This window comes from Ranitomeya imitator, chromosome 9, assembly GCF_032444005.1.
Source record: "Ranitomeya imitator isolate aRanImi1 chromosome 9, aRanImi1.pri, whole genome shotgun sequence".
Classification (NCBI taxonomy): Eukaryota; Metazoa; Chordata; class Amphibia; order Anura; family Dendrobatidae; genus Ranitomeya; species Ranitomeya imitator.
The window spans coordinates 105,037,054-105,047,819 of NC_091290.1; the positions used below are offsets into that span (position 1 = coordinate 105,037,054).

At 49.0% G+C, this 10,766-nt stretch overlaps 1 protein-coding gene across 1 annotated transcript; it reads left to right on the forward strand.

The window, feature by feature from the left end:
- Window positions 1–8,756: 8,756 nt before the first annotated feature.
- On the forward strand, window positions 8,757–10,679 carry LOC138648624 (mucin-4-like). Its single transcript, XM_069738411.1, has one exon. The coding sequence runs from the start codon at window positions 8,757–8,759 to the stop codon at window positions 10,677–10,679; it is 1,923 nt and encodes a 640-aa protein (XP_069594512.1).
- Window positions 10,680–10,766: the final 87 nt, after the last annotated feature.

Genomic DNA, 10,766 nt, shown 5'->3' on the forward strand with positions numbered 1-10,766 from the left:
TAGGCCTCTGTCTTTCTGCACCACACATTACAACTCTCCCCCTCTGAAACCAGCTAGGCCGCCTGTTTAGTCCTGCTAGCAGTTTTGAACTGCATTTTGCCACCTTTTTTTATTTTAGGCCTCTGTCTGTCTATCTGCGCCACACATTACAACTCTCCCCCCCTGAAACAAGCTAGGCCGCCTGGTTAGTCCTGGTTGCAGTTTAGAACTGCATTTTGCCACTTTTTTTTATTTTAGGCTTCTGTCTGTCTGTGCCACACATTACATTCTCCCCCCCCCCCCGAAACAAGCTAGGCCGCCTGGTTAGTCCTGGTAGCAGTTTCGAACTGCATGAAGCCACCTTTTTTAATTTTAGGCCTCTGTCTGTCTGTATGTCTGTCTGTGCCACACATTACAACTGTCCTCCGCTTTACAAAGCTATGCCGCCCGTGTACTACTCAAACTAATTTTGAACAGACATTAGCCTTTTTTTATTTTAGGCCTACTCTGTCTGTCTGTCTGAGCCACTTATTACAGTTGTCCTCCGCTGAACCAAGCTATGCCGCCTGTGTACTCCTCTGACCAATTTAGAACAGCATTAAGCCTACTTACTTATTTTGTCCAAGTAACTGTCAGACTCTCACAACAGTTGTCCTCCACTGCTGAACCCAGCAATGCCGCCTCTGTAGTCCTCTTAGCAATTGTGAACAGAATATAGCCTTATTTTTTATTTTAAGCCTACTCAGTGTTTCAAAGCCACTAATTACACTTGTCCTCCTCCGCTTAACCACGCTATGCCGCCTGTGTACTCCTCGTACCAACTCTGAAATGCAATTAGCCACCTTTTTTAATTGTGGGCCTACTCTGTCTCTCTGAGCCACTTATTACAGTTGTCCTCCGCTGAACAAAGCTATGCCGCCTGTGTACTCCACTTACCTATTTTGAACTGCATTTTGCCTACTTACTTATTAAGGCCTACTAACTGTGTCTCCTTCACTTTACAAAGCTGAGCTTCAATCTTCAGGCTTTCGGTCTACATCACACTGCATTTGGGCTACTGGTTTGGTTGGGCGTACTAATGGTGTCTGCGGCTGCTTGGTGTTTTCCTCCACTTTACAAAGCTGAGTTTCAATCTTCAGGCTTTCGGCCTACTTCACATATTACACTGAATTTGGGCTACTGGTTTAATTGGGCGTACTAAGGCTGTTTTCGACTGCTTGGTGTTCTCCACTTTACAAAGCTGAGCTTCAATTTTCAGCCTACATCACATATTACACTGAATTTGGGCTACTGGTTTGGTTGGGCGTACTAATGGTGTCTGCGGCTGCTTGGTGTTTTCCTCCACTTTACAAAGCTGAGCTTCAATCTTCAGGCTTTCGGCCTACATCACATATTACTACATGGCAGTGCAAGTCTGGTCTACTGGTGAGGACTTGCAGATCGTTTCCCCAATAAACCACAATGTGTAAATACAGCCTGATACAGAACTCCACTAAGGTCACCCCGAGCTTTATAATTATAGAAAGGAAAATTCATCTCATAGCTGTCAAACTTTTATTACAAGTCAAACAGTTCTAAGTAAAAAAAGAGAAATATATAAATATATGCATGCATACAAATGAATAATAATGGGTTTTAGAAATCAGAACATTGATAAGCCACATTAGAGATTAATGACAAAAAACAAAACACATTTTGTACCAAAGTCCCCTGTGCTTCAGCGGCAAAAATTGTATTGCGGAACTTAACACAAACTTCCTCTCTCATTGAATACACTATAGGACACGAGAGTGGGTAAAGGAGACCTAGGTGGCCCTGTGCCATAGATAAAGTGTCCTAGGATGACAAAAAAAAAACAAAAAACAAAGCCCTTGAAAAGAAGCCACAGAAGCATGAAAGTACAGAGTATGTAAAGAAAATACGGGAAAGGCGAGAAAAATATTGGACAAAGGAAATGAAAAGGTGGTAGACCCCCATTAGGACCCACCCTAGCAAGCCATGAGAAGGGGAAAGAGGGGAGGGAATTTCGGAGATATTAGATTCATCTGACATCAGAGGTATGCTGCGTCACACTTACAGCTCTGGCTAAAATTAAGAGACCACCGCCAAATTTTCAGTTTCTCTTTTACAGGTATATTTGAGTATTCTATAAACTGATAACATGTTTCCGAAATTTAAAGCTAAACATTTAGTGTTTGCAGCAAATGAGAAATCGACAAAATAAAAAAAGAAACAGTGCTTTCATACTTCCAAATAATGCAAAGAGAACAAGTTCTTATTCATGTAGAAACAACAATACTAATGTTTTAACTCAAGAAGAGTTCGGAAATCAATATTTTGTGGAATAACCATTATTTTTAATGACAGCTTTCATGCGTCTTGGCATGCTTTCCACCAGTCTCTCACACTGCTTTTGGGTGACCTTATGCCACTCCTGGCACAAAAATTTAAGCAGTTCTTCTTTGTTTGATGGCTTGTGACTATCCATCTTCATCTTGATTACATTCCAGAGGTTTTCAGTGGGGTTCAGGTCTGGAGATTGAGCTGGCCATGACAGGGTCTTGATGTGGTGCTCCTTCATCCACACATTGATTGACCTAGCTGTGTGGCATGGGGCATTGTCATGCTGGAAAAACCAGTCCTCAGAGTTGGGGAACATTGCCTGAGCAGAAGGAATCAAGTGTTTTTCCAGGATAACCTTGTATGCGGCTTGATTCATACGTCCTTCGCAAAGATTAACCTGCCCAATTCCAGCCTTGCTGAAGCATCCCCAGAACATCACCGATTCTCCACCAAATTTCAAAGTGGATGCAAGACACTGTGGCTTGTACGCCTCGCCAGGTCTCTGTGTATCCATCAGATGACCAGGTGTTGGGCAAATCTGAAAATTACACTCATCAGAGAAGATGACCTTACTCCAGTCCTCTATGGTCCAATCCTTATGGTCTTGGGCAAACTTCAACCTGGCTATCCTTTGCTCCTCATTGATTAAAGGCTTTTTTCTAGCTTTACATGACTCAAGGCCTGCCTCTAGAAGCCTGTTACGAACTGTTCTTGCTGAGGACTTCACCCCAGCTGCCATTTGCCATTCCTTTTGTAGGTCACTTGATGTCATCCTGTGGTTGCTGAGCGACATTCGAATAAGATGACGGTCGGCCTGGTCATTGGAGAGTCGCTTTCGTCCTCTGCCGGTCTGTAGCTTTGTTGTCCCCAATGTCTGCTTCTTGACCTTGTTGTAATGGACTGCTGTCTTAGAAATTTTAAGGATGGAGGCCACATGACGCTCACTGTGTCCCTCTGCTAGTAAAGCCAGAATTGAGCCCTTCTTTTCCTCACTCAAGATTTTTCTTTTCAACTCTTCCGACATGGTTAAAAGTTATTTTTTCATTCCTATTACTTTTGGGATATTACTAGCACTTTTGCCACCCAGATTGTAATATTGAAAGAGGATTGTGAACACCACAGCAGGGTTTTTTATGCTTTCCTTCATTAAATAAGATTTGGTTCAGATGATCACCTAATCAGAAGCACATTAAGTAGAATGGGGTGTACTCTGGTTGGAATTCAACTGACACTGGAATGGAATGGCTGCCAGACATGTAGAGATGGTGATTTTTTATAAAACTGTGCAGTGGTCTCTTAATTTTTGCCAGAGTTGTATTTTAGCAGAACATGGATGGTGGAGACATCAGCACTGCACTTGGAGAAGAGATGACAAATGATGAATTGGCATCCAGAGTGGTCACTACGGTGGAGGGCACGGTGAAAAAAAGATGGAGGAAATCCACAACACCTAGAATAAAACAAAAGACATTTTTTAAAGAAAAATCCTGCCTAAATTGGACAAAAAGACATGGCCGCACCTCCCAATATTCATACCTTGATCTAATGCCCATCAGCAAAAATTTACAAACTGAACATGAGGTTATTACTTTATATTCTGATCAGATTGTATGAAGCCCACTACCACTACACAGTGAACAAAACAGTGGGTCCCTAGCCTTAAAGGTGCGGCACCGTGGGCAAACCGCAAGGCAAGCGGACCAGTGCCGCACAGCACCGATGCTGCAAGGCCGAGTCCCCATGACTCCAGACCGCGCCGCCCCACCAGCACAAAACCACAGCAAAAAATGGCCGCCACACAGCACCAACACCAGGTGAATAGATGAAAGACTCAACTTCCATAAGTGAGCTCTCAGACTGAACTGAGAGGAAAAATAGGCAGATTTTTTTTCTTCTAAAAAAATACACAGACAATAACAAGGATGCAAGTATACATTAATCAAAATAATACATGTCTCCTGTAGATGGAACACAGGCCTGTAATATATAATGCAGCCAAAATAAAGTCCGGGAATCAATGACCATGAGATAGATACAGTTAAGTCCATATATATTTGGAGAGACAACATTTTTCTAATTTTGGTTATAGACATTACCACAATGAGTTTTAAACAAAACAATTCAGATGCAGTTGAAGTTCAGACTTTCAGTTTTCATTTGAGGGTATCCACATTAAAATTGGATGAAGGGTTTAGGAGTTTCACCTCCTTAACATGTGCCACCCGCCAGGCCTTGACCAATCAGCGACGGGCACAGTATCGACGTAGAAATCCTGCGTCTCTGATTGGCGGCCTCGGCCAATCAGCGACGGGCACAGCGACGATGATGTCATAAAGGACGTAGACATCCCGCGTCTGATTGGTCGAGGCCAATCCTGGCCTCGACCAATCAGCAACGGGCACAGCGACGATGATGTCATAAAGGATGTAGAAATCCCACGTTTCTGATTCAGCGACGGCAGGCCTCGACCAATCAGCGACGGGCACAGCATGGCGACGATGATGTCATAAAGGTTGCCTCGACCAATCAGCGACGGGCACAGTCTGCCGCAAATTCGCCTCGACCAATCAGCGACGGGCACAGTATCGACGTACATGTCATAATGGTTGCCATGGCGACGATGATGTCATAAAGGTTGCCTCGACCAATCAGCGACGGGCACAGTCTGCCGCGAATTCTGGAATCATCATTGTCCATATACAACAGGGACATGCATATTCTAGAATACCCGATGCGTTAGAATCGGGCCACAATCTAGTATATATATATTAGCTGAAGAGCCCAGCGTTGCCTGGGCATAGTAAATATCTGTGGTTAGTTATAGCACCTCACGTCTCTTATTTTCCCATCATGCCTCTCATTTTCCCCCTCACTCCTCTCATTCCCGTCTAACTCATTTTCCAATCACTCCACTATTTTCCCTCACTCCTCATTTTGCACGCACACCTTTTCATTTTCACCTCACACCCCTCATTTTCACCTCAGTATATACAGGTTTGTCATCTCCCTTATATATAGTATACACCTGTATGTCTTCTCTTGTATATAGTATATACCTGTGTGTCATCTCCACTGTATATAGTATATACCTGTTTGTCATCTCCACTGTATATAGTATATACCTGTGTGTCATCTCCACTGTATATAGTATATACCTGTGTGTCATCTCCACTGTATATAGTATATACCTGTTTGTCATCTCCACTGTATATAGTATATACCTGTGTGTCATCTCCACTGTATATAGTATGTACCCGTATGTCATCTCCCCTGTATATAGTATATACCAGGTTGTCATCTCCTCCTGTACATAGTATATGCCTGTATGTCATCTCCTCCTGTATATAGTATATACCTGTGTGTCATCTCCTCCTGTATATAGTATAGACCTGTGTGTCATCTCCTCCTGTATATAGTATAGACCTGTGTGTCATCTCCTCCTGTATATAGTATATACCTGTGTGTCATCTCCTCCTGTATATAGTATATACCTGTATGTCATCTCCTCCTGTATATACCTGTGTCATCTCCTCCTGTATATAGTATATACCTGTGTGTCATCTCCTCCTGTATTAGACCGCGTTCACACGTTATTTGCTCAGTATTTTTACCTCAGTATTTGTAAGCTAAATTGGCAGCCTGATAAATCCCCAGCCAACAGGAAGCTCTCCCCCCTGGCAGTATATATTAGCTCACACATACACATAATAGGTCATGTGACTGACAGCTGCCGTATTTCCTATATGGTACATTTGTTGCTCTTGTAGTTTGTCTGCTTATTAATCAGATTTTTATTTTTGAAGGATAATACCAGACTTGTGTGTGTTTTAGGGCGAGTTTCATGTGTCAAGTTGTGTGTGTTGAGTTGCATGTGGCGACATGCGTGTAGCAACTTGTGTGTCGAGTTGCATGTGACAGGTTAGTGTAGCAAGTTTTGCGCGTGGCGAGTTTTATGTGTGGTGCGTTTTGAGTATGTGCAAGTTTTGTGTGAGGCAACTTTTGCATGTGTTGCAACTTTTGTGCATGTGGCAATTTTTCCACGTGTGCAAGTTTTGCGTGTGGCGAGTTTTCCATGAGGTGAGTTTTGCGTGAGCCTAGTTTTGCATGTGGCGAGTTTTGCGCGGCGATTTTTATGTGGCGAGGTTGGTGTATGTGTGGTGAAATGTGTGCTGAGGGTGGTATATGTGTTCAAGCACGTGGTAGTTTGTGGCGCCTTTTGTGTGTTCATATCCCCGTGTGTGGTGAGTATCCCATGTCGGGGCCCCACCTTAGCAACTGTACGGTATATACTCTTTGGCGCCATCGCTCTCACTCTTTAAGTCCCCCTTGTTCACATCTGGCAGCTGTCAATTTGCCTTCAACACTTTTCCTTTCACTTTTTCCCCCCATTATGTAGATAGGGGCAAAATTGCTTGGTGAATTGGAACGCGCGGGGTTAAAATTTCACCTCACAACATAGCCTATGACGCTCTCGGGGTCCAGACGTGTGACTGTGCAAAATTTTGTAGCTGTAATTATGATTCTCCAGGTCATTACGAGTTCATTACCTCCCATAGAGGTGGAGCCGCATATTCATTACTGTAAATGAGCGGCCCCACGTGACCGCTCATACAGTAGAAGGTGCGGCCAGGACAGGAAGCAGCACCAGCCAGCGAGGGAGCCGGGTGAGTATTTTAAGAACAGTGGGCGGGCGCACAGGGGGTGGGGTCATGGATCTTTATTTTAAACACGATTATTCATATCTTCTCTATAGCAAACGCTGCTGCAGGGAAGATATGAATCACGGCTTCAGCACCAGCTGCAGGGGACAGCGCTAAACTTTAGCTCTGCACCTGCACGGTGCGTGTGGTACCCAGTGGGCACACGGGCGGCACACGTGTGCCACACTGATGTGCCACAGAAATGCACCAGCACACGGATAATTCCGGTACTGGAATTATCTGGACGTGTGAGACTGCCCGAAGCTGGCACAACTCGATTGACTGCTACACAGATCACCTCTATGGAGCAGAATTACAGGCTCGCTATGAGCGCCGACCACAGGGTGGCACTAATAGCAACCAACCACCTTAGAGATCTCGAGGAGACCTCTGGTTGTGATGGCAACACACCAATGACCCCCGATCATGTGACAGGGTCAGCGGTGCACGTACTTCCAGCCACTTGGCCGGCGGCGCTTGTTAAATGGCACTGTCAGAGTTTGCCAGCGGCATTTAACTAATTAATGGCCGCAGGCGGATCGCGATCCCGCTTGCGCCCATTGCGCGCACATGTCAGCTGTTAAAAACAGCTGACATGTCGCGGCTTTGAGGTGGGCTCAGCACCGGAGCCCACATCAAAGCAAGGGATACTGCCAGCTGACGTACTATCCCGTCAGCTGGCAGAAAGGGGGTTAAATGACTTTGGGACACTGATCTCCCACTAAGAATACATGTGCACCCCTAGTGTGAGATCAGTGGCCCAAAGGCATTTAACCCCTGAAAGACACCAGTTACTTATTCAATTTTGGGAAAATCATCTGTCTGCCCACTGATGCCACTCTGATGCCCAGAAGCCATTTGGGCCAGGCTGCAGAGATGTGGTTTAGATGTGGGGCGCCCTGTTCTATATGTCTGCAGTGTGACATCACTGGCCCAAAGTCATTTAACCCTTTCCTCAACGCCCTTTGGTGCCCATTTTTGTGCCAGTTTTATAATTTTTGTAGATGTTAAGTGTATTCACATCAAGGCGCCTCGCTGCATTGGATGTCATTGTTGTGATATTATCGGTTGTTAAACCTGTAAAAAGCAGAAAAGAAAACATTGCTGAATAAGAAACCAACTTCAGCCTCGTTCCCCAGGCAGACCCCCAGCACGCAGTCCCATGGAAGCATCACTCCGTTCCCCAGGCAGACCCCAGCACGCAGTCCCATGGAAGCATCACTCCGTTCCCCAGGCAGACCCCCAGCACGCAGTCCCATGGAAGCATCACTCCGTTCCCCCGGCAGACCTCCAGCACGCAGTCCCATGGAAGCATCACTCCGTTCCCCCGGCAGACCCCAGCACGCAGTCCCATGGAAGCATCACTCCGTTCCCCAGGCAGACCCCCAGCACGCAGTCCCATGGAAGCATCACTCCGTTCCCCAGGCAGACCCCCAGCACGCAGTCCCATGGAAGCATCACTCCGTTCCCCAGGCAGACCTCCAGCATGCAGTCCCATGGAAGCATCACTCCGTCCCCCAGGCAGACCCCCAGCACGCAGTCCCATGGAAGCATCACTCCGTTCCCCAGGCAGACCTCCAGCACGCAGTCCCATGGAAGCATCACTCCGTTCCCCAGGCAGACCCCAGCACACAGTCCCATGGAAGCATCACTCCGTTCCCCCGGCAGACCCCAGCACGCAGTCCCATGGAAGCATCACTCCGTTCCCCAGGCAGACCTCCAGCACGCAGTCCCATGGAAGCATCACTCCGTTCCCCAGGCAGACCCCAGCACACAGTCCCATGGAAGCATCACTCCGTTCCCCAGGCAGACCCCCAGCACACAGTCCCATGGAAGCATCACTCCGTTCCCCAGGCAGACCCCAGCAAGCATCACTCCGTTCCCCAGGCAGACCCCAGCACGCAGTCCCATGGAAGCATCACTCCGTTCCCCCGGCAGACCCCCAGCACGCAGTCCCATGGAAGCATCACTCCGTTCCCCCGGCAGACCCCCAGCACGCAGTCCCATGGAAGCATCACTCCGTTCCCCCGGCAGACCCCCAGCACGCAGTCCCATGGAAGCATCACTCCGTTCCCCCGGCAGACCCCCAGCACGCAGTCCCATGGAAGCATCACTCCGTTCCCCAGGCAGACCCCCAGCACGCAGTCCCATGGAAGCATCACTCCGTTCCCCAGGCAGACCCCCAGCACGCAGTCCCATGGAAGCATCACTCCGTTCCCCAGGCAGACCCCAGCACACAGTCCCATGGAAGCATCACTCCGTTCCCCAGGCAGACCCCAGCACACAGTCCCATGGAAGCATCACTCCGTTCCCCAGGCAGACCCCAGCACGCAGTCCCATGGAAGCATCACTCCGTTCCCCCGGCAGACCCCCAGCACGCAGTCCCATGGAAGCATCACTCCGTTCCCCCGGCAGACCCCCAGCACGCAGTCCCATGGAAGCATCACTCCGTTCCCCCGGCAGACCCCCAGCACGCAGTCCCATGGAAGCATCACTCCGTTCCCCCGGCAGACCCCCAGCACGCAGTCCCATGGAAGCATCACTCCGTTCCCCCGGCAGACCCCCAGCACGCAGTCCCATGGAAGCATCACTCCGTTCCCCAGGCAGACCCCCAGCACGCAGTCCCATGGAAGCATCACTCCGTTCCCCAGGCAGACCCCCAGCACGCAGTCCCATGGAAGCATCACTCCGTTCCCCAGGCAGACCTCCAGCACGCAGTCCCATGGAAGCATCATCCCTTTTCCCTGGCAGACCTCCAGCACACAGTCCCATGCAAGCATCACTCCGTTCCCCAGGGAGACCCCCAGCACGCAGTCCCATGCAAGCATTGTTCCTTTTCCCAGGCAGACCTCCAGCACACAGTCCCATGCAAGCATTGTTCCTTTTCCCAGGCAGACCTCCAGCACACAGTCCCATGCAAGCAAAACTCAGTTCCCCAGGGAGACCGCCAGCACGCAGTCCCATGCAAGCATCATCCCTTTTCCCAGGCAGACCTCCAGCACACAGTCCCATGCAAGCATTGTTCCTTTTCCCAGGCAGACCTCCAGCACACAGCCCCATGCAAGCAAAACTCCGTTCCCCCGGCAGACCCCCAGCACGCAGTCCCATGGAAGCATCACTCCGTTCCCCCGGCAGACCCCCAGCACGCAGTCCCATGGAAGCATCACTCCGTTCCCCCGGCAGACCCCCAGCACGCAGTCCCATGGAAGCATCACTCCGTTCCCCAGGCAGACCCCCAGCACGCAGTCCCATGGAAGCATCACTCCGTTCCCCAGGCAGACCCCCAGCACGCAGTCCCATGGAAGCATCACTCCGTTCCCCAGGGAGACCGCCAGCACGCAGTCCCATGCAAGCACCATTCCTTTTCCCAGGCAGACCCCCAGCATGCAGTCCCATGCAAGCATCACTCCGTTCCCCAGGCAGACCTCCAACACGCAGTCCCATGGAAGCATCACTCCGTTCCCCAGGCAGACCCCCAGCACGCAGTCCCATGCAAGCATCATTCCTTTTCCCAGGCAGACCTCCAGCACGCAGTCCCATGCAAGCATCATTCATTTTCCCAGGCAGACCTCCAGCACACAGTCCCATAGAAGCATCACTCCGTTCCCCAGGCAGACCCCCAGCACGTGCACGAACATCCACTTACTTGTTATGTGACCCCCAAATCACTCCAGCTCCCGCCACAACACCCGCAGCTTCCTCGTGCCTGCTCTAAGCTATTGAAGAAGAGGCGCCGCCCCTTCC

What these genes read in the sequence shown, in the direction of transcription:
- LOC138648624 (XM_069738411.1), top strand. Translation starts at nt 8,757, where the DNA reads ATGGAAGCATCACTCCGTTCCCCAGGCAGACCCCAGCACACAGTCCCA.